The 24,557-nt window shown below is 45.1% G+C and overlaps 1 protein-coding gene across 3 annotated transcripts in view; it reads left to right on the forward strand.

Moving 5' to 3' along the window:
* Nucleotides 1-24,557, forward strand: part of ANO2 (anoctamin 2) — a 348,314-nt gene that overhangs the window by 248,321 nt on the left and 75,436 nt on the right. For all 3 annotated transcript variants that reach the window (XM_066261651.1, XM_066261659.1, XM_066261667.1), the window contains one exon: nt 19,698-19,775. In XM_066261651.1, coding sequence (XP_066117748.1) covers nt 19,698-19,775 — 78 coding nt within the window. The remainder of the gene's footprint in view (nt 1-19,697; nt 19,776-24,557) is intronic.

Consider the following 24,557-nt stretch of genomic DNA (forward strand, 5'->3'; position numbering starts at 1 on the left):
GCCTGCACATTTGCACTTGCTTTTGTATTCATAAGCCATTCTGTGAGCTTAGTTAAAATATAGTAATAGTGTTTGCCTCTGCAGAATAGAGAGAGCTGGGAGTGAGGGCTGGGCAGCTGGGGACAGAGATGGGAAGAAGACTCCTCACCGTGGATACGCTGTTTTACCCAAGGAATGCGTTGGCTGCTTAAAAATTAAATTCATAACAAAACCTTCCTGAAATCTAGATATAATACGCAGAACTCTCAATCCAGAAGTTACCTTGGCATTACCTGTCCTAAATACCAGTGTTAGCTCTTTCTGATCACGATCGCTCCTAAACTACCTTCAACTTGCCCCAAGGTGGGTGCTATTCCTTAGTACCAAGTTACTTGGCAGAAATTTTTGATGTATTGGGTTTCTGCTGCTTTCTTTACTTCCTCCTCTCTGCAAACACGCATGAATGTTGTGCATGCACGGGCACACACACACACTCCACCCCCCAACACACACATCTGTGGGAGCCGACCCCTTTACACTAGGTCGCTGCCACCCCGAGGTCCTCCACACTAGCCCCACACTTAACCTGAAAGAAAGTGAGGCTGAGGCAGCACTCATTCAAAGAACTTGCTTCTTCTACCCAAGGACTCTGCTTTTCAAATCCAGAGTGTTCAGAAAGGCACAGGGAACAGAGTGTCGCCAGGCCTCTGCTGTCGGTCACAGCCCCGCCTGCACGAGGCACCAGCGGTCTCTCTGAGACTGCACCCACGACACAGCATGCCTTGTCAACGGACCGCAGTTTCAAAGCTCAGGGTTGACTTTCTTTCTCTCCAGTGCCTTAAAGTTTACATATTTTTACATATCCTTAGATTGGAAGGTATGGGTCTGGCCATGGGCTTAGCTTTTGCTCTGCTGATGGCCTCTTGATTGTGTGTAAAACCTGGAGATGCTGCAGAGAACTCGGTGCATAGGGAATCCAGGCACGGCTTGAGGGGCTCGTGGACTTCGCAAGATAGACCTTCAGATGGAAATGTGGAGGAAACCTTTAGGGCTGTCCCTTCCAGCCCTCAGGACAAGACACTAGGGCAGTGCCGCAAACAGTGATGTGTGTGGAAGCAGCATGTCACATGACAGACGCCATGGGAGTTTCTGAGATTGGAGAGGCTAGGTGACAGGACAATGTTTCCCAAGCTCCCTGGTGTATTTTGGTTCGGCAAATTGATGTGTTGCTGCAAGAGTTTGAGAAAAAGCTAAAACATAGGATGAGAATACACAGCCCATTTGATGACTTTCTTTTAACTGAGTGGGAGAGATTTCTAGGACATGGGCTTTGGTAAAATATGGTCATAGTCAAGAAAATAGTTAAATATGCCTCCGTGCTTTTGAGTATTGTTGGTGTCACTTGCACTCTGTTATTTTTTCCTTCAAGGGTTATTTGGGGAAAATTGTATACATCCCAGGGTTGAACTTCTAAACAAATACAAGCTGCAGCCAGCCCCAGAGCTGCAGATGGGCATGTTCCTGGAATGGCCTTTGTGAAGTATGCTTCTTCTTGTTCAGCTCCATCTGCTCCTTCTGACCCCCCCACTCCCCCACACACACTACACACACACACACACACACGCACGCACACACACCACACACATACACTACACACACATGCTGTTCCTTCCTTTGCAGAAAAGATAGGCAAGTTTCTTTCTTCATTCTAGAGCAAATGCTTTTGAGGGTGAAGTTTATGGTGATGATATTTTTCTCTTTGTACCATTTGCTAAATCAATTTTAAAGTATTGTGCGTGGATTTGAGGTTCCTAGGAGCAGGACTGTTTGTTGTATACTCCTGGAGCCTCCAGCAATGCCTACCCCATGCCCTTGGGACTCAGTTGATGTTTGCAGATGGTGACTATGACTGAGGAGTCTCCATATTCCTTAAGTTTCTCAAATGAAATGTGGAAAGGGTTCCCTGACACAGGAAAGGGAGGCAGGAAGCTTTTTTCCCTTTTCTCTTCACCGTTTCTAAGAGATCCACTTCCCCTGTGACCAAACTTAGACCTTCAAAAGAACACCTTTGTAAGGGCCAGTGAGGTTCAGGTGAGCAGGTACTAGCCACACAGGACAGTCACCTCCCCAGAGACGGGAAACTGAGGGTGTGGGAAAATTGCATGGATATAGGAACCCAGGTCCCGGACCCAGCTCTACTATGGAACCCACATGGCTTTTTAGTTCCGCACCTTGGTTCTTGGTAAAGTGGGACTAGTAAGTAAGACCTGCCTCACGTTGTTGCCAAGATGATTGTTTTAAATAGATGTTTTGTTAGAACATTTCATGCATACACAAAAACAGAGGAAATAGTAGAATGAACCGTTGTGTTCCCTCACCCTACTCCAATAATTATCTTCCCAGGGCCAGTCCTGTGTCTTCTGTACCCCCACCCCAGACTCCTTCTCCACTGTTACCACCAACACCAGAATAGGAGAACTTCATGGAATGAAACAATGGCAGCAAGTGTCTTGTAGCGTTCCTAGCAGGTGGCAGATGCTTAGAAAATGTCTTTGGAATCTGAACTTGTAATAGCGTGATCTTTATAATTATTACTTCCTGGCATGTCTGCGAGAGCCCTGAGGGAACAGTATTCCCCACTGTCTTATGGATAAAAAGACCTAGTCTTAGGTGAAGTGATTTGTCTGAGGTCGTGTAGCCGCCAGGGACTATGAGTCTATCACTAGAACCCAGGTCTTCCGAATCCCGCATGTGCGCTCTTGGCTCTGTACTCTGCTGCCTCTGGGTTGGTTTTTCCCTTTTGAATATCTTCTTAGGGAGGAGCAGGAGACTTGTAAAATTTTATGTGGGCTCACAGTTTAAAGAGAACTTGTTTATGGGACTGTAATAGCCACATATCCATGGACACAACAACTACTTGCTGTCTTAAAAGGATCAGCAAATCCAGCTCAATTTATCAGATATTTAGTGAATTACTTTTTGCTTTGATCTCCAGAAAGCTAAAAATGCATAAGGTACAATTGCTGCTCTCAAGGAGTTCATAGTCTCATGTGTACCAAGACACATAGATAGCCAATCAGAGCAGAGAGCAATGAGAGCATATCAAGGGCATGGACCAAGTGCTGAGGGTGTATGGGGGGAGGTTGTTTAATTCTTTGCTGTTGTCTCCATTAAGGATCACCAGTACTTCCAAAAATTGCAACCCTGGCACCATGGCAATTTGTGCTTATAGCTACACAACTCTGAAAGCTGACCACTAGATTTAGGGATATCTATAATCTTTTCATTAACTTAGAATCCTCATTAGGTCAGTTTAACATACAGCTAGATGAAGAATGGCTCCACCAATGGAAGCACTATTTCCTAACCTACCAACCAATATTATCTGCCATGAAAGTTTAGGCCAACTATAAAGAGTTAGCCACCCGGGAAGTTAGGAGAACCACCCTTGCCTCTGACACCATTTGCAAATTCAGGAGCCCCTTAGACCACTCTTACATTTGATCACTTGCTAGAAGAACTTATTGAAAGCCGTTGTATACACAGTACAGTTTATTACAGCAAAAGGATACAGGTTGAAACCAGCTAAGGGAATAGGTACAGAGGATGAAGTCCAGGAAAGTATCAAAGAACTTACAGTGCCCTCTCCCCATAGAGTCAAGACAGCGTCACTTTCTCAGTGTCAGTGTGTAACAATACTCACAAAGTACTGCCAACCAGGGAAACACCTCAGAGCTTTGGTGTCTAGAGTTTTTGTTGGGGCTTGATCCTGTATGGTTCACCTTTAGTCTTCAGCCCATCTGGGGGTACAAATGATACCACGTGGCCCAAAGACCCCATCATAAATTGTATTGTTAAACTGTCTGGTGGTTAAATGCCCCTGGCAAAAAAGATACTCCTGTCAGTATGACATTTGAAGAGATCACCTCCTGGTAGCTGAGGGCAAAGGCCAGACCTCCCTCAATTTGGTTACAGTTAATTCCTTACTACATATCCACCAAAGAGTCTCTGTTTGAAAATGTATTAGTGGCCAGTTTTGAGGGTAATTGGAAGCTTTGGGGGAAGAAAGGAAATGGGTGTAATTTTTTAGCATAGTTCTAAGTTATTTTACATTTTCAAGGTAAAACTTGGTAATGAGGAATTTAAACTACTTTCCCCCCTCTGGCTCATGAAAGGTCAAGTAGCAAATAAATTGCAGAGCTAGGGCTTGAACCTAATTCAAGAGTTCTTCCTCAACACAGACCAGTGAAGATGGTGAGTCCTCGACTCTGTGGCAACTCTGAGGTAACTGCCTAGTGTTTTCCTCCCCAGGAGGGAGAGATGACAGCAAGGGCACCCAGTCAGGAAGCTTTCTTCCCTTCCTTTTGTCTTCCCTCTGTATTTATTGACTTCATGGTGAATGAGGTTGGAAAGTAAAGAGAGAAAGAGAGAAAGAGAGGAGGGGAAGAGGGTCTCCTCATTTCTGTCAGGCATTCTTGTCCTGGTAGTTTTCCTCCAGGTCGCCTGCTATTTTTAGGGAGTTAAAATTTCTTTTTATCTCTCAGCCTTAAGCTTCACTGTTGTGTTTTTTGTTTGTTTGTTTTTTGTATCAGAAACAATCAATATGTAATGTATCATTCATAAATTCTGATCTAGCTTGTGCGGGATCCCAGAGAGCCCTGGCTGCCCTTTGCCAAGGGCCTGGAGAAGGGTGAATGATGCAGAGACCTAGGGCAAGCTCTTATATTAAGCTGTGCATTTTGTTCATTAAGAAAAGAGATGTCATGTGCATGTTGCCCTGGCTGGGTAGCTCAGTCGGTTAGAGCTTTGATCCCATACACAAAGATTGCTGGTTCGATCCCCAGTCAGGGCACATACAAGAACAGATTAATGTTTCTTTCTCTCTCTCTCTCCCTTCTTCTCTCTCTAAAATTAATAATAAAATTTTTAAAGAAAGGAGGATGTCCTGTGCATGTTCTGGGGCTCAATTCTAGCCATTCCTGAAGGTTAAACATTTGGGATGGGTTGAGCTCATTGGAAAAAGAAAAATTCCCTAGCCGGTGACACAGGGAGGTGGCTGTACCCTGTGGTGCAGAGCAGGGAGCCTGGTTGGAGCAGCTGAGGCTGCAGATTCCCTGGCCATCACGTCCCAACAATGCAGTGAGTCAGGGCCTGGAGTGCAAGGAGATGATGTACGTTGATTCTGTGGGTGGGGGTGGGGATGTGGGCTGGCTGCAGAGCAGGCTGTTCCCCCAGGCAAACGCATGACTGTGCCGTCCTTGGCTCCTTGTCCCTGCTGCAGGTGGGGAGAGGCAGGCCAGTCTCTGTCTTTCTGGGCCAGTGAGTAAAGTCCATTCTGGGCATAGAATGCTCATGTCAAGGTTGGTCTTGCCTGTTGGCCTCTTTGTTTTCAAAAAGAGAACCATGAGACACATGACGAGAGAATCTAGAGAAGTAAATACAGATAGGTATTTATTTCCCTTACTGCTGAAGCTGGAGATTGAGGGACCAAGGGAGGAAAGCGAGGCTGGTGGATAGAGTCTGAGGTGGGAGGTATGCGGTTAGGATAACCTGGGAGATGGGCCCTCGTCCTGGGCCAGTAACAGTCTGAGACTCAGAGCCGAAAGGCAGTGTGAGAAAGTTCCATTGTATGCTCAACACTAACTTGCAGGCCAAACCCGTCATTTCTATTTGTTCTAATGACTCCCTTCTCCCTGGTGTTTCGTGGAAGCATGCTGCAGCCAGGACAAAGGAAGTGGTGCAGGGCCTGGGGAAGGAGAACGCCACTGAGATGCCAGGGGCTGGATTAGTGGTTGGTTTAAGGTCAAATCATTATTTGCTGCCTTGCTGGGTTTGGGGGGTGGAGGGCAGGGCAGAAAGTCTGTGTTGTGATCCTAGATCAGATAAGGGGGTAAAGCAACTTTTCTCAGACTGCCACAGGACGGGGTAGTTTGCAACCATGGAGCTTCCATGATTGAGTCTGTGAGTGTTGGATTAAATAGAGATACTGCAGGTCTTCTCAGAGGCTTTAATATGCATTAGCATATTAGATTTTCTAAAAGAGAGATTGTGCCTGTAGAATATCTGTGAGTATCTGGATAATCTGGTTTTCTGAAGAACACTATGTAGGGCAGTGGTCCCCAACCTTTTTTGGGTCACGGACCGGTTTAATGTCAGTAAATATTTTTACAGACCAGCCTTTAGGGTGGGACAGATAAATGTATCATGTGACCGAGACAAGCATCAAGAGTGAGTCTTAGATGGATGTAACAGAGGGAATCTGATGATTTTTTAAAAATAAAACATCGTTCAGACTTAAATATAAATAAAACAGAAATAATGTAAGTTATTTATTCTTTCTCTTTGGACCGGTACCAAATGGCCCTTGGACCGGTACCGGTCCGTGGCCCGGGGCTTGGGGACCACTGATGTAGGGAACACAAAACAGATAAAACAAATAAGGTTGGAATTATTCAGATCTGGATTAAGATCCATGCTCAGCCTCTTACTAGTGTAATTCTGGTCATGTAACTAACCTTCTTGGACTGTAAAAAAGTTGGACAGTAAATGGTGGCTAGGTGGCTGGCTAGATGGAAGTATGGATGGATATACAGACTGATGGATGGGTGGATGAACGAGTGAATAGATGGGTGGATGGGTGGATGGATGAGTAGATGGATGGATGGATGAATGGATAGAATAATCCATTTTGGACCACTACTTTAGACGAGATCGGGCGCGTTCAGGGTGGTATGGCCGTAGACAGGACCACTACTTTAGTTAGGCAGTCATTGCTCTGGGGCACATCCAGGTCATCAAGCATGAGTTTGTATGTTTGTGAATGTGTATGAGTGTGCACACACTCATACCCACACATATGTACATATGCATGCAAGCTCTCATATATAAATTTTCCTGAATCCCTTCCAAAGACATAAATGTTAGGAGCTCCCCTACCATGCTTCCACAGTAACTATTTCCCTGCACTGTGACTGTTGTCCATCTGTCTCCCTCACTACACAGAGTTCTGGAGTGCAAAGCCACAGCACAGTATCTGGAACATACTAGATGTTTATAAAATCATTGCAAAAGGACTTGCCTCAATTGCCTGCACAGGTCTGACCCCATCAGTTTATTATTGTATCTTAACCCTTCTCGAGTGTCAAAAGTCCTCTGATCTCAGCAGCAACAGCGGAACCGATGACGAGGTCAGTGTCTGGACAGTGGGATGCAATGAGTTCTGGGAGGTGCAGCCACTCAGTGGGTTCTGCCATCAGCATCACGGGGTGGGAGTTTGGACTCCCCAGGTCCTTCTCTTCCTTGTCACTTGGCTTGCTGAGTACGCCACAGCTAATGTGGTTCTGAGCTGGGTTGTTGGAGTTGGCCTTGTCCACCCTTCCATGCAGCAACCTAAGCATTCTCAGTCTGTGCGCAGCCTCATCCTGGGTGCGGTGGGGCAACAGCGACAACACAGAAAGCAGATAGACACTCCTGTATATTCAGCCCCGTACAACCGTCCTCTCCCTTCCTCCTCCATTCCCTCATCTTCATGGCTTTTTCTTCCTCTCTGTGCCTCCACTTCCCTCTCTGTGCCAGGCCTGCTAAGTTGAGGCCCATGCCTAGCTGAAGCTGAGCGTGCTGACGACACTGACTTTTGTCACTGTTCAGTGACTTTGTCTAGGATGTCTGTCTTCAGCCAAGCAGGACAGAGCCAAATCCTGCTCACCGAACTCAAAGAAAACAAATGAATAGCTGGGCAGAATCTCACCTTGCCTGCAGTCCACACAGGAAGGATCATCCCTTGGATGGGTTATTTCACTAATTCATTTCAGAATGGGTTACTGGGCAGCCTGTGCTCTAATGGCCTGGGAATGTCTACAGCACGTTGGAGATTCTGTTCTCCTGAAGACTAATGGAGGACACCTCCCTTGACCGTGTCCGCAGATATGAAAAAGAGTTAGGAAGCACTTTTGCTTGTCTTACCCAATTTTCTTTGCTGGAGTCCCTTACCATCTGTTCTGGCCCTTGTTTTTAATGTAGAGGAAGTACAGCTAACCACTATTCTCTATTAGCTAACAAAATCTGAAACCAAACCAACAAACACACATTGTGTGCTAAAGGAGCCAGTGTTAACAAATACCATGACGGGAGTTAACTGCAGTCCCTTCTTTGCCAGTTTACTGTTGTTGCAAATCGCTGAAAATTGTTTCTCCTAGTTAAAAACAAACACTCTTTTAGATGTATGTTGTCTACCCCTGGTATAACAATGATGGCTCTGTCCTTGGGTTGAGGCCAGAAATGACTGATATTGTTAACAAAACAATGAACAAAGTGACCTTCCTCTTCTGACCAGAACACATGGATGTTGGCAAGATTCATTATTTATTCATTTGCACGTGAAGTCTTTCAAAGGGAACAATGTTTAAATAAAAGTTACCAACATGTTTCCAAATGTTTTTTTTTCCTTCACACTGATGGTGCTCTGTGCATAGTGGGGAATTTTAAAGCCCAATACACTCACAAAATCCAAGGTAACTGTGTAAATTAAGCAAGATAATCAGATGCTGTCTAGGCCTTCTGTGACATTTCAAACAAATGGTTTGAAAATCAAACTGTGCCTCAGCTGCTGGCCTCCTAAGGATGGCTGGTGACCAGCCCAGTGAGTCACCTTCAGTGCTTGCCCTTCTTACTTGACTCCATGAGCTACCGAACGGGTCTGAAATTTGTCCCAGGACTCAAGTTTGGTTAATGCCTGCTCCAGGCCTACAGTCAACTTGTGGATGAAGGAAGAGGAGGGGAGGCGTGGATGGGAGCCAGTGGGCAGGTGGGCTGGGCCGGCGGTGCAGCTGATGCAATGGGTTCTGTGTGGACACCATGCATGAGGCAATTGTCTCGAAGCTTGTTTTCCACCCTGTGAGAGCCTCTTGGAGAATCTGTTCACAGAGGGACAAGCCACAAGAATACAAGCCCCGGAGGAAAAACAGCAAAGGAGGGCTGAGTCTTATAGAATGGCATTTCCCAGATTGGGCTGATCTACAGTGTCGCCTGTGAAGCATTTTCTAAAACAGATCCTCTCACCCCCAAGATTCTGATTCAGGAGAGGGCAGAGCCAGAAATCAGCATATTTTGAAACATCACCTAAGTGGTTTCGATGATTAGCTGATGTGGGAGTCATGACATTGCCCTGGCTGGCCCATTCCAGCCTCACCTTGACACCGCGGCAATGTATGTTCTCCGTGGCCTGAGCCTCTCCTGCAGCTGAGCCAACGACCCTCCTTTCCTTTCTCCAGGGTTGAGAATCTGCTTCCCACTCACCCTACTTGCCCCCGGCACAGTAAGGTGCTGATACCCCCTTAGAGTGTCACAATGGTGCAGAGAGAATGGATGTAAACAGGATGCAGACCCTGCTTTTCTCCCATATTTGTTTAGTAGGAAAAAAAAATAGGGATTATGAGTATTGGACCTGAAGAAGGCTCAAGAACAAGAAGGGATTGCACGAAGAATTTCAAGTCTGTAAACAGATGTTCTACACATCAGTTCTCCATTCATTGGGATAGAATATAAGGGAAAGGCCCCCAACTTAAAGCTTCAGGCTTGTAGTTTAGACCAAGTAATAATGTGTGACCTACAGGAACAAGACACACTAGGAGAAACTCAGTGTGGCTACAGGATCTCTATCACCAAGATTGTCAGGATTAGCCAGAACACAGCTGGTGTCACTCAAGCTAAAACTCTGCCCTGTATTATCTTCCATTCAAAAGCTGTCCCTATTGGCACGTGCTGATGGGACATACACTTGACTGTTTTTCTTAAAGTGTTGAAAGGTTACCGTGAACCTTTGGTTTTCCCCTTAGGTTTTGGGACTGGTGTGTAACCTGAGACAGTGGCACAAATTTGTTTCGTGGGCTCTTCTTGCATGAAACTAGATTTGATGCACCCAGAGACTAAATACTCAATCCCAACCTTATGAGCATTGAGCATTATTGTTTCCAGACTGATGTTCACCCTGAGTCACCCATGCAGATGAATTCCTCAGGTCAGGCTGAGGCCAGCACTGGAGACCCAGGAGTGAACGAGACTCAGAGGTTGCCTGCTGTCATGGAGCTTATGTTTTTCTAGAGGAGACAGAGAGGAGAGAGGTAAACCAGTAACTTCAGATAGTGATGTGTTGTGATAGAGAATAGTAAAGGCCAGGGCGTGTGCTGAGGCATTGGGAAAGACCTCTCTGGAGATGAGGATAGAATGAGCATGGAAGAGTGAGAAGTTCCATCTGGGCAAAGAGATAGGAGAGGAATCTTACAGAGGGCTGGAAGCAGAAACCAGCTTGGTGTGTTCAGTGAACAAGAAGGGAGCCAGGGTGGCTGGAATGCAGTAAGCAAGGGATGGGTGGTAGGAAAGGAAGTTTGAGAGGAGCTACAGCCCAGATCAGGTCAAGCCTTTGGGACCATGGCACAGGCCTTAAATGCATTGTAAATCCGTGGTCATTTGGCTTAAGACTTTGTGTGATGTTCTAGGTAAGGTAATATCTTAAGGATTTAGACATAAAGTGCTAGTGGAGGGTGCTAGTGGCTGTGGCCCAGCCTCCCCTTTTTGCAGAAAATGAGGCCTGGGGAGGGCCAATAACTTGCCTGTCCCATGCTTTCATATCTCGTATTTTTTAAGGGTAGCCCATCTAAGACTCATTTTTACCATTACTACAACATAACCTTGAAAGAGTGAGTGGGGAGGGGCCGCTTGCAGTCCGAATCCAGGAAGGGCACACCGTAGTATAGTTGGGTTGGGAGTAAGGGAGGGAGAGACATTCTGCCCAGTACTGGGACCCAGAGAGGCCAGGGCAGCCCCCTGGGAAACAGAGACAGTGAAGCAGCAAGCTGTCTGGGGAACCGGGGAAGCCGAGTAAGCAGGCTGCCCCTCAGGATGGGACAGGGAGCCAGAGTCTGTTTTTCTGTGTCTGCTAGGAAAACCAAACAGTGGGAAGAATAAAGAATGTTTTCCATGTTAGCCACAAATGACACTGCGTTCTGCCCTGGGCCTCAGGCCTGCCTGCAGACGTAGGTGCTGCTATGTGACTGCCTCATCCTCTTTGCCAAGATTCTCCTCCTAGATCGAGGCTGTGTCCCTACAGGTCTTTATCTCTAGGTAACTTTGAGAGGTCGGTCATGGGCAAGTCCTTAGGGCCAAGGGGCAGGACCTGGAGGCACAGCCTGCGAGGCTGGGTGTGCTTGGACTGTGGGGACCCAGACCATTCTGGGGGCTTACATAGTGGGGGTAGAAGCCTTGGGGGATCTTCAGCTCAGTGAAAGAAGGGTTATGCAGTCCAATACTGGCCTCACGCTGCTGGTCAGGCCATGAAGGCTGCCTGGAGGAGGAGGTATTTTAGGAGAGAGAAGAAAAGAGACAGAAAAGAAGGTGAAGTTGGTAGGATCTCTATCTCTAGAGTAAGTATTTGTAAGGAGTCTTGAAGGCTCGCCCAGCAGAAAAAACATAAGCAGCTGTGTCTGAGGGGAGCGTGAGACCAGAACAGTGGAACAAGGTTCCACTGGAGAACTGAGTGGCTTTGGAGCAGGAAGAAGACCTCTGGGTCTATGCAGTAGGAAGCATTGCCTAAATTGAACTTGGGGTTTTCTTGTCACTTAGACCTTAATTGACCCTTTATCAGACACAACTGAACGTGGATCGAGACTTTTCCTGAGCCTTCCACCTGACCCCTGTTTGAACTCAGTCTCCAGCCTTAGGGCTGCTGTCTGGGACCATCGGTCATGCCACTTTACCATCCCTACTCACCCAAGTCATTATGGTTTCTCTCAGAAGCCCCATTCAGGCTCTGCCAACCCTCCCAATCTCTGATTTCCCATGGTGTTGCCCCTCACTGGGGGTTGGGGTGGGACAGTCACCTCTAGGTAGATAGAAGACTGCCACCTACTATAAAGGTTGAATCTCTTATCTCAGAAAATCAAGGCAGACATAGTATCCTGGAGACAGGAGTGAAGAACTGTCAATCTGATTCCCACCTACGACTGGCCTCGTGAATTCTAATAGTGTGTATACCATGCCCTGCCTACCTCCTGGCACAGAGAGAGACCCAGGTGAGGCTGGTTGAGTGTCACTAAGATTGTTTTCAGAGTTGAGGTCCATGAACGTGATAGGGGACACATTCATTTCACAACATTTATTTAGCTTATACCGTGTTCCTGACACTGTGCTTCAACACCAGATTCAACCGGGAGGAAAGACAAGAAAATCACCAGTTAGAGCAGAGGGCCGTGAGGCTGGAGCTGGGCGGCCTGAGCTGTGCATGGGCACCGGCAGTAGATGGTAGAGGCGGGGCAGGCTGGGAGGAGGTTTAAGGAGATAGACACTATAGGGCAGTGGTCCCCAACCCCCGGGCTGCGGACCGGTACCGGTCCGTGGGCCATTTGGTACCGGTCCACAGAGAAAGAATCAATAACTTACATTATTTTTTTAATTTATATTTAAGTCTGAATGATGTTTTATTTTTAAAAAATGACCAGTTTCTCTCTGTTACATCCATCTAAGACTAACTCTTGACGCTTGTCTCGGTCACGTGATACATTTATCCGTCCCACTCTAAAGGCCGGTCCGTGAAAATATTTTCTGACATTAAACCAGTCCAGGCCTAACCTGTGGTGGCGCAGTGGATAAAGCGTCGACCTGGAAATGCTGAGGTCGCCGGTTCGAAACCCTGGGCTTGCCTGGTCAAGGCACATATGGGAGTTGATGCTCTTCCTGCTCCTCCCCCTTCTCTCTCTCTCTCTCTCCTCTCTCTCTCTCCTTTCTAAAATGAATAAAAATAAATAAATAAATAAACCAGTCCATGGCCCAAAAAAGGTTGGGGACCACTGCTATAGGGCTTGAGGCTGATTGAGGTGAATGTGTGGGAAGAAGTAGCCCAAGTGAATGTCTCAGCTTCAGGCTTTGTGTGCTCAAAGGGTCATAGTTCAGTTCACTGAGTTAGGGAGTGTGAGGGGAGAAGAAAGTTGAAGGGACAAAGTGATTCATTCTCCTGGGACATTTTGAACTTGGAACATTCCACTGATGTGTATGAAGCAGTGGACGAATGAGTTTAGAGCTCAGCTGAGAGATCTGAGCTGCTGGTAAATATTTGAGAGTCCTCAACGGGTGGGTTGTCAATAAAGCCATGGTTTCAGCCAGAAAGAGGGTCTTGCATGGAAAGTACTAGTATTAAACTCTGTTTCAACCCTTTGGTCCCTCCAACTTCTTAAGAAAGAAAACTATAACAGCTCTCTCCTCTCCCCTCCCATCTACTTTCTCATTGTCTGCAGTCCTGGTTTTGCTCCGACCATTCCTTTAAAAATTTCTCACAAGTTGCGGATAACTTGAATGGCAAATTCAATGGACACTTTGCTGCTCTTAACTTCCTTGACTTCTCCTCAAGAAAACCTGTGTCCACTTCCTGAAATGTCCCTCCCTTGGCTTTGTTGGCACCGCTCTCTGCTGGTGTCCTATGCTGTGGCTACTCTTTGGTCCACTTACCTATTTAGATGACAGAACCCTGGAGAGGCAGCATCACCTGGGAGGCTGTTGTGTGCAAGCACTGGACTCCAGCACAGCGATTCCAGAGCTGCAACTTATTAGCTTGTGGTCAAGCTTCTTAACCTTCGGGAGCTCACTTTCTTCCGCAGCTATAGAATGAGGGTAATAATCACAACTTCAAAGGTTATTGCAAGAATTAAATGGGAGATATCTAAGGTACTTAGCTGATTGTCAGTAGCATCAGAAGCAATTAAAAAGTGGTAGCTCTAATTGTTCAGTGTGTTTGTAGGTGGATGGCAATGCTCAGCAGAAAGGAAATTTAAGAGAGTGGTTACCAAAATGTGGTCACCTGACCAGCAGCATCAGTAGACCAGCATTATCTAGAAACTGTTAGAAATGCAAATTCTAAGGCCCATGCCAGATGTACTGAAGCTGGAGCCCAGAAGTTTGTTGTAACAACTACTATAGATGATCTTGAAGATGCATGTTCAAGTATGAGAACACTAGTTTAAGATAAGGAAGAGTGAGGTCCTTGAGAAGAGGGTGAGAGCCAAAGGGAAGGTGGAGACTGGTAGCCAATAGGAGGGCAGAGGCATCTCTCCAAGTGAGATAGGAAGGTCATATGGTTTAATTTTTGACCCTTTCTCAAACCCTGCTGCTGTCTACAACTGTTCTACCCTCTGACTACTCAGAAGCACTTGATAGTACTATATGTTACGATAGCACAGTGCTTTTGAGCATGGCACTTTCTCTGGGACACCGTCATTCCTCTTTTCATCCTAAAAAACTCTTATAATCCCTTAGTCACAAGTGAAATATCCCCTCGTCTTTGAAGTCATCCCTTATTCCCCTAGGCAGATAGTCATTCTCTCCTCTATGTTCCTGTGACATGTGTCATATCGCGTCATAATTTGTGTTCATCTTTCTCAGTTTCTTCTTAGTAGCTACAGTGTTCCTTAAGGTAGAGAATGTGAGCTATTCTTCTGCATAACCCCAGTGCCAGTGCAAGCACAATGCTTAATTAGCTGAGGTTAAGTGACTGCTTCTTGTCTAGAAACAGGAGTAGTAATAACTCACAGTTGTACAGAACTTGGGAGTTTCCAAGCACTTTCACAAATGCGCTATACTCTCTGAGTGCTTAGTCGAGCAGGTTTACCAGCCATCCCAGTAGAGATAAAGCTAGAAGGGCACAGAGAAATTAGATAATTTGCCCAAGCTTGCTCAGCTAATTAAGATGTAAAGATGAGGCACTGAAGCCTGTCTTTACCTCTTCATTATATACCAGTAGTATTTCCGAATCCATTGTTGTTTACTCTCATTGACACTGTCTCTAAAATATTTGCGGGAATGTAGGCTCAATGTACAAACATTTTAATAGAAACCAGTCTGACACAATCTGTTCTTGACCGGCTTGTTTGTAGCTGAAGCTGTTGAGGCTGATGATGATGAAGAGCTACCGGAGACGATGACAGTGCTCAGCTTCCTGCCCCTTGTCGGCTTCCCCAAATAAAGAGGACCTTAACCTGCGTCCTTTCATTCCCAAACCTGCCCCAAGCATGATTCTTACTGATAACTAGGAATTTATCATCTTTAATCTGTGTTGGTTTAACACTGGTATGAGTGAATAACTCTTTCCTACAGCCCGATTTAAACAAATTCAAAATATGAAAATTGGGATTAAAATCTAGGGGAATCTGTAGACATTGCCCACTCAAAGAGGTGGAGTATAACACCCTATTCCTTTGATGTGGACTGCAGATAGTGACATCCTTTAAAAGACTAAAGTATGGAAAGGGACTGTGGTGGTGTAGTAGATAAAGCATCAAAACTAGAATGCTGAGGTCACCAGTTTGAAACCCTGGGCTTGCCTGGTCAAGGCACAGGTGGGAATTAATGCTTCCTGCTCCTCCCTCTTCTCCCTCTCTCTCTCCCTCTTTCTTTCTTTCTTTTTCTCTCTCTCTCTAAAAAGGAATAAACAAGATCTAATAAAAAAGTTTAATGAAAAACAAAAAGTTTAATAAATAACTTCACAGTAGTGAAACCTGGTCAACAGCACATCCACCAAGTGACTAAGGTTCACATCATCAGTGACAGGTCATATTATAGCCTGTGCCTCTGATATGAAGGGATGAAGATGGCCCTCTACCTTTGTGGTCTTCTTCCCCCAAACCTACAACTTTAATCTAATTATAAGAAAAACTTCAGACAAACCCGAATGGAGAAACATTCTATACTAATCTTGACCAGTACTCCTCAGAACTGTCATGGTCATCAAAAACAAGGGAAGTCTGAGAAACTGTATATCTGGAGGAGCCTAGGGAGACATGATGACTAAATATAATGTTTTGGATAGGATCCTAGAACAGAAAAAGGCCAGGGGGTAAAAACTAAGAAAATACAAATAGAGGATGAACTTTAGTTAAAAATAACTTATAGTATTTGTTCATTGGTTGTGAAAATTTTACCCATACAATGTAATAGGGAAAACTGAGTGTGGAGTGTATATGCATGTGTGTATACAGAGAAGTGTATAGGCATGTATACAGAGAAGCTTCAAAGATAGTACAAAGAATGTACATTCTGAATAGAAATCTATTTCAAAAGGGCAATTCCGTGGTTTTCTGTGAGGATCACTGTGCAACTTGCTATTGGAAGCTTCGAAGTAGGAGCGATAGTTCAGGGACAGAAACAGAATGGAGGAGACAAAGAAACTAACACAGGTGACAGCTCAGCTTATGTCTTAACAATGGCAACATTAGCTAAGTGCTTCCTAATCACTTACTTTGGATATATCACAAAGCTGATTAGACCTTACTTTTGTGTGACGCCTTACAGTTTACAAAGCTCTCTCACAGGCATTCACTCATGTCATGGGCACAATACCTCTGCCACTTAGGCGAGATGAGTGTTGTCATCTCTGTTTTGAAAGGAAAGGGAAACACTAAGTGTTCTCATCTACCTCTGTGTGCAGGTGCTCCGCATGGCCCTCTCCATAGGTTGGCTAATTCATATAAAATTCACGGTAATTTGGTGTTGACAGATATTACCATTTTACAGATATCTAGTATAATTACAGATGAGGTTCTGGAAAAAAAACCTGAGGTCCTGGAAATTTCCTATAAGAGCCCTGAGTTAAACAGATGCTCTGGTATCAAGGCTATGTCTCTTTTCATTATCCCACAGGCGGGTTATGTGACAATTATGCAGAGTATAGTTAAATTAACAGCATTTTGCCATAAAGCCTCACTTCTTTAACGTGCCAGTGAGTTTTAATTAGCTTCTGTTATCAGAACCAGTAATTATACATGAAGTCTGCTTTACTCACCATCATCTTTACCAGTAACTTTGGGAGTTTGGAAGGCAGTTGGTAATCTCTGCGTTTCTCTTATACTTCTTATGTTTGGATAGTGTCTCAGTGTATGAGATGGAAACTGTGACTTCCAGAGAAAAAGAGTTCGTCAGTGTAAACATGAGAAGGGGTGATTTCTCAACAAACACTAGAACAACTGTGCCAAAATGAGTATTTTTCTTTAAGATAATTGCTTTGAGAGGAAAACCAAGTCAATTGCTCTTTACTTATGTCTGACTTTATGTTAAATAGTGGTGCCACCTTCCTCACCGGGATTAGCTCTGAAATCTCTTTCCTAGTTTCCGTGGTGGGCTCTGAGCTTCTTCTGGTATCTAGCCTTGCCCTCAGTATCTAGTACAGAGCCTTGCCCTCCCAGCTGCTCAGACTGTGTTTGTTGAGTGGAACTTGAGTGGAAATAAACCAAAACTCATTCTTCAGGACAAAGCTGTCACTGCAGGGTAGAGATGGGTCCAGAGACATCTCGTTCCCCATGGTCCCTGACCTGTAGAAGGTGGGCAACCACTCGGCGGGAAACCTTAACCAAAACCGTCTCAGATGCCTGACTCCTCCATGGGTTTGTTAGTCATCCTCTCCAGTTGTACTTGTTTATTTGAGCCCTTTCCATCTTGGGCCATATTTCCTGATGCTCAGCTCATACTTCCCGCCCCCCACTTCTTCCAGTACTGTCCAACTCTGCTGGGAGGGCCGTCCCGAACCCGGTCTCACCCCGATGTTTCTCACCCCTTCCCCTCTTCTCAGGGACCAGGCACAGAGCTTTCTACCTCTCCCAGTTCTGCTCTTCTCTCATGAAGCCCCTGATGGAGCAACTGGTACACAGAGCCTATGAACTGGGGTTCTCTCTTTTCTAATCACCGGTGATATTTCAGAACACATCTGGTTTGCTGTGTTTTAAGATAGAACTTTCCATCTCTAGTCTAGAGAACAGATAGAAGAGCCATAGAATCATCAAAACTCCATTGTGACGAGGGAGACTTCAGGAAGAGCCCTGTCACAAACCCCCTGTTTTTCTTTTCAGAGTACCTACTGAGTATTGTTCTCCCCCAGCCCATCTTCTGTTTCCTTATCAAAATCTTAAAGGAAAATATCGCTTAATTTGAGTAAAACTAGGAATTAATACTGAAGCAAAAAGAAGTACTACTCCCTTTTGATGTTTGGCCTGATTTAAAAAATATATATATGAATAAGTATTGCTCCAATACCAACAGAAGTGGATTTATGTGGTCTCACTCATTCGGAGTGGCCACGAGCTGTAGTTACCTTGTTCTCAATTGTGTGATGGAAAGTCTGCTGGGCTAAGAGTCTAGAGACCTGATTCCATCGCGAAGTCTGTGAGAAATTGAGTATCCCTTGTTTATATCATCTGTAAATAAAAGTGCCAATTATTCAGTGCCTTCAGCCTTAGCGCTCATTTCCACCCCCGTTTATTAAGCCGCCTCACCCCTGTGCTCAGTTCCAGACATGCTGTAAGAAAGACACATCATTTCTTCCCTTGAGTTCCCCACAGGCTCCTGCCTCAGATGATCCTCCTTCCCACATTGGCGAGTGTTCCTGAAGCTTTTGGTATGTGGGTGTGGCCTCCGTCTTCATAGACTGGGAGGCCCCCCGGGGCAGTGGTCATGTCCACTTTCTTCTGTCTCTCACCATTCATTCCTGGCACCAAGGTCTGCACACAGTAGGTACATAGAAAGATCTTGAGAAAAGCTGTCTTCTAGGCCAAGAAGGTCCTTAGCCTACAGTACAAGCTTTCAAAGGCTAGATGGCACTGTTGCTAGAGCCAAATCAGGTGTGTTCTGAACTAGCAGGGGAGAGGGAAGAGAGACTAGAGGAGGGGGACCGGTACGTGCGCTGGCTGTTTGATTTGGATACACGGCAGGAATGCAGGACTCCTACCTCACCAACTTAGAGTGCTCTGCAGCTTTTGTGGGGTCTTTACAAACATGGCTTCCCATGATCTTCACAACAAGCCTGTATCTTCTAATTCTGTAGAACTTCAGCTCAGAGAAAGCAAGTACATGGACTGACATTATATAAGAATTAAGTGGCAGGGATTTTCACCACACATACACAGCTTGTTGGCATCACCCAACCATATGAGGGTCTTCAGAGGATGCTCGAGGACTCTGGTCAGTCATACAGTTGTCCCAAAGGGTGTCCTGGGTGCATTGGACCCTGTCTCATGGGAAAAGGTGGGGTTCTCAGCCCAGCTGGCTGCAAGGCATCAGCTTAACCTGTACCTAGAGATGTCTGTGTTTGTGACCAGGAAAGAACACAGTCACTGTGGAGTAAACAAATGACGGCACACGAAGGTTCTTTTGAAGAACAAAACTTGTGGGTAATTTGTACACTTACTACAATCTACATTTGATGTTTTATTTAAAGAATGATCTATTTTAGGATGTTGCCCTGTGATTGGGTTGTATATGTCATTTATCCCTTGCTTTTCCATGTTCACATGTTTCTCATTAAAATAAAACAAACAAATAAAACCATCCCGTGTGGTAGGCAAAACGGGAGTTGCAACTTTGACTGTTTTACGATGAAGAAATAGAGGGTCAGAAAAGTTAAGGGATATGCTCAAGATCACACCGCTGATAAGTGGTTGAACTCTTTAAAACTTGAGCCCAGAATGAGGCTGAACTCAAATCTTGTCTTTTCACCAGTTTTTCCAGGCTATCTAGAAATCACAAATTTAGGAGAGAGATTGTTAATATGGAAGGTAAGGCATCGGAGACTAGAAAAATACCAGTGTGAAGTGATGAATGATTAATGATATGCAAATTAATGCAGATTAAGAGAAAATTATTATTTGTTATTTGTGCCCTCTGATTGTCTCTACTCTTCTGTTTCTCCCCAGGATGATGATGAAGATAAGCTGACCTGGAAAGATCGTTTCCCAGGTTACCTGATAAACTTCGTCTCCATCTTGTTCATGGTAAATTCCTTGAGGGAACACCTGCCTATGACTTATGCTTGTTAGATCCTGTTAAATGAATAATGTGGGTGTGTTTGTTCTGTTATGTGAGGGAATAATGAGGGGCTAATAAAGATGAAGCCACAGTCCCTGTGTAGAAGGACAGGATCTTATCTGATAGGGAAGCCATTGCTGGTATCAGTCACCTGAAGAGGGGAAGGTGATTTTCTCAGACAGAAAACCAGACCTGGAAGGAGTCAGTGGCCTTCTGTGGCTAGGGGAGGAGTTTCCATCTTCTCAGAAAGAAGAGAGTAGAAAGAGGTTCTATCTTCCCAGCCTTGACCACAGATGTTTGAACTTGGAACTCACAGGGGGCTAGGTCGTGGGACAGTACTTTCCACATTGGTACAGACCAAGATCTTGGAAGAAGTAATCAGGTAAGATGGCCACAGGATGGTGGCAGCCTGTGTCAGCTGTGGGCTGGCTCTCTCTGATGGTCTGTGGAGTAGAACAGAAGCTGGAAGCCACAGGAGGCAGCCAGCCTGGGCTTTAGAAGCTGAGTCTTCAGTTTCCCTATAGTTTCTGTGTTTATTTTTCTGTATTTTCCCTGCAAGTTTGAAAGAGCCTGACATACCTGACACATGGTATCAGCTGTGTCAGGGAAGGTGAGGAAGGGGTCTGTGATTCATATTTGAGTCATATAGATGAAGTGTTATGTTAGCAGGTTGGTCTTGGGAGCCAAGATGAGTGAGCCAACAGTAACTGAGGTATGAAGATTTGAGGGTATATGTAACATCCCATCTTGCTGAAAAGAACAAAGAGTGAAACTTGGAGGACTCAACGTGGGACACTGAGACATCTCCTTCCTCTTTATGGGAAGTCTCCTTCTAGTATTCAAAACTGGAGATTCTGTTTTACAAAGGGGAGTGGTGTTCTTACAGTATTTCCAAGCAGGACTATACCTTAGTTATGGGGTAGGGGAGAGATTGCTTATTCAAAAAAAAAAAAAATGGAACTGAAATGGTTATAATTTTCTGGACTTGCTGGCCATGGGGAACTCTGATTCTGGCCTGAGATTATTATCAGCCTTATATAAAGCCAGCAGCCACGGCCACTACCACATCTGCCTGGCCCATGCAGGTTCGCATTGGATTCGGACAGTCGGCAAAGAAATAGCAGAGCCAAAAGCTGGTGGGCCATCATTTTAATCCTAGCTTGCACCCGGTGGGCAAGTAAAAACATACACTGGGCTCCAAAACCCTCTCATTCAGTGCTCACAAAGCTACTGACTTATCCGAGTTTCCTAGAATCAAAGGTTTCTAGTTCACCAGACTTTATTCCCCTCTGTTCCCCATCTCCTTCCTTCTCCCTGCACAAACTCTGCACTAACTGGCCTCTCACTCAACACTCCGCCATCTTGGCTGCTTCCCCTGGCCTCCTCCACGTGGCCTTTCTCTGCTCTCCTGTCTGCTCTCTCTGCTCTCTCATGCTAATCTCAGGAACCAAGAGCGCAAGCTCCCGTTCTGTCCCCATTTTATAGTGTAGAAATCCAAATCTTTAATGCAATATACAAAATAGGGAAGTCTCTAATACGAAGTCACTTATCTGGGGCATGATGGGATTGCACCACCCCACATCAAAAAGGGTGGGAAAGGCTTAGTCCTAAAACCAAGCTCCAGGCTACAAGGATCTTGCCTGCCCACAACCTGCCCCCAACACACATTAATATCACCTGGGCTACAGCTTCTATATGGGCAGCGCCATCTTTAACAAAGTGAGCATAATACATTTTATTTGCCCAACACCTTATTATTGCCATTCTGACCACTGAGGACAAGAACTATGACCTAGTCTCAGAAATTTAAAAAGTGAAGGAGGCATCTAATCCAATAGCTTGTTTCACATATGAACTGAAGAGGTGATGGGTGCCTTGCCAGAGCTTAGAAGTTTGTTACCTTCCCATGGCTTAACAAGAGCAAGGTATGTAGAATTTATTCAACAACATGTGGTGAATTGCAATGTGTTAAGCTGGAATGATATAAAGTTTAATTTAGCACTTCAAAGCCTCCCACAATATGCATATTGTTGTCAGAGATTATTCATTCATTCAAGAAATATTTAATGGGTGCCAACTATGTGCTTGACACTATTCTTAGGCATTGGAGATAGAGCAGAAAACAAAACAAAATAATCCCTCCCTCAAGGAGTTTAAAGATAAAAAATACCTACATACATAAGAAAATAGATAAGCAAAATACTTCTATCTCCAGGAGTGACAGGTTAGAATATTTGTAACATCCCATCTTGATGAAAATAACAAAAATAAATATATACTGAGTAAGTTTATTTTTTTATTTTCTTAAAGCCTCAAGGGCTGACAAGATAATGAGACTAAACTCTAAGGGGAAATGGGAGATCCTTTTACCTAGAGGACATTTTCCTATTCTTGGCCAGTGGCTTCGGTTTTGGTGGTAGAAACCAGGGGAATGGCTGGCTGAAAGTGGGAATTCTAACAGGAAGTCCCCACCAAATTAAATTGAAATTCCAAAGGGCTACATTCTCAGAATAAAGATGACGGAACTAAACCCACCCAATTCCCCACATACAGGACTGCAGAGAAAATCATGTTCTAGTAGAAGAGGGAGCAAGAGGGAAACAGAACCCTGTCCCAGGGAAGTGGCCATGGGCCGTCCATAGCCTGATTCATCCCAGGAGAGGCCCAGGATGTTTCCCTAGAGCAGTGTGTGGAGCATGAGATCAAGGGGGCAGAGAGGTGTTTATAGAAGTGTTTTGTTATGGAATTTGGGCAACAAACTAGAGTGTCACATATCATTCCCTCCTCCGCCCCCTGTGACTAAACCTTGGCAGAAGATGCCAGGACCACAGCCATGAGGACGGTTTTAGGGATGCCAGTCCGCCGGAATAGCTGGGGGTGTTTTCAGAGGATGACAAGAGCCAAGAAATGCCACATGCTGTGTCCCTCTTCCCCTACCGCAACAGAGGCCACAACATGGACAAAGATACATTTTCTCTTTCTTCGCCAACCCAATACATTGAGCTCAAGTTTCTTTTCTTTTTGAAGTAACCTTCTTTGAGTTTTCTTTTTATAAGGCAGATGATGATCAGAGGCCATGCCCTTCCTCAAGAGCCAAGAGCCTGAGCTTGCCTCCCACACCCAGGACCAACACTTACTTACACTTGTGGAATCGGAACCAGCCATCAGAAACCCTTCTGCATTGCCTAGATTATTGCAATGGCCTCCTTACTGACCTCCCTGCTGATCTTTGTAAAAAAAATAGAGGTTCAATCATGTCACTCCTCTGCTTGAAATTCATGAGATGTAGATGCCAAACACCCTCATACTACAGGGCTGACCCTCCTCTCCACCACCCATCCCCCACTTCAACTCTGCCCTTGCTCAATTAAAGCCTTGTGGAAACGTCACCTTCCCACTGAGGCATTTTCTGACCACTTTATTTTAAATTGCTATGTACCTGTTCTGCTTTATTTGTTTCCATAGTAATTATCATACCAGACATACTATACATTTTACCTATTTATTAGTTTATTGTCTACCCTTTCCCACCGGAAGGTCGACATACAAAACATTTCTGTTTTGTTCATTAGTATATCCCTGACACCGAAAATGGTGACTGGCACATACCATATTTCCCCATGTATAAGATGCACCTTCATTTTGGGGTCTGAAATTTGGGAAAAAAAATGTATTACATAAAGTTATTGAGTTCAAGTTTTATTCATCATAAAATTCATACAACCGCTCACCACTGTCAACACTCCCATCCGCTTGTCCTCCTCTGTGTCTGACGACAAATCATTGTCTTCAACAATGAGTGCAAAAACAAATGCGAAAAAGCGGGAAATGCAAGTAAAAAAATCTACAACCACTGACTGTATAAGACGCACCCAGTTTTTAGACTTCAAATATTTTGAAAAAAAAGTACATCTTATACATGGAGAAATATGGTAGTTGGTTCTCAAGACATCTTTTATGAATGACTGAGTGAGAAAATAAGTTAATTAGGAAGATGCCAAAAGCTACAGGGCACATGATAACATGACCATGTACAGGGGGTCAGCACATCTGTACCAAACAGGTTCCACACCTGAGGCACCTCTGTGAATGGCACACAAGACCACTCCCTGCTTTTGGCCTCTTTGGGGGAGACTGATCACAAACATGAGATACATCCAGCACAGTGGTTTGCTTGTAGGAGACACCGGAGGAGAGGTTCAGAACCTAATTTCTATAACGGGATGGAAAATCAAGACCAGAGCTGTTAGGTCGCAAAGAATAGCCTGAGAGGGCTGGGGAGGGCCGTGTTAGCAGCAGGGCTAGGGAGGTAGGCAGGGTGGGAAGAGGGGATTTCCCAAGTGGGAGAACAGCGCCCCTAGAACTTGCATAGTCATCTTGTTAAAGAGCATATTGAGTTAGCAGGTCTGGAACTGTGCTTGAGATTCTGCATGTTTAGCAAGCTCTCAGCTGATGGAGCAGGTCCCAGGGATCACACTGTGTGTAACCAGGAAGAGCATTCTTCCTGCCCCGGTTTAGCACCTGGGCCTCTTGGAGAAGGAAGACAGACACTGGGCTCCTGCCCACTCATTTTCCGTGTACCACCACGAGGACTCCGAAGTGAGGGTTGCTTTTGCCATTGTTTTTCCCCCAGTCATTTCCCCAAACTCAGCCCCAAACACACACACACACACACACACACACACACACACACACACACACACGCCTGCGCACACGCACGCATGCACGTACGCACACACAAACACAAG

The sequence above is a fragment of the Saccopteryx bilineata genome, chromosome 1 (assembly GCF_036850765.1).
Source record: "Saccopteryx bilineata isolate mSacBil1 chromosome 1, mSacBil1_pri_phased_curated, whole genome shotgun sequence".
NCBI lineage: Eukaryota > Metazoa > Chordata > Mammalia > Chiroptera > Emballonuridae > Saccopteryx > Saccopteryx bilineata.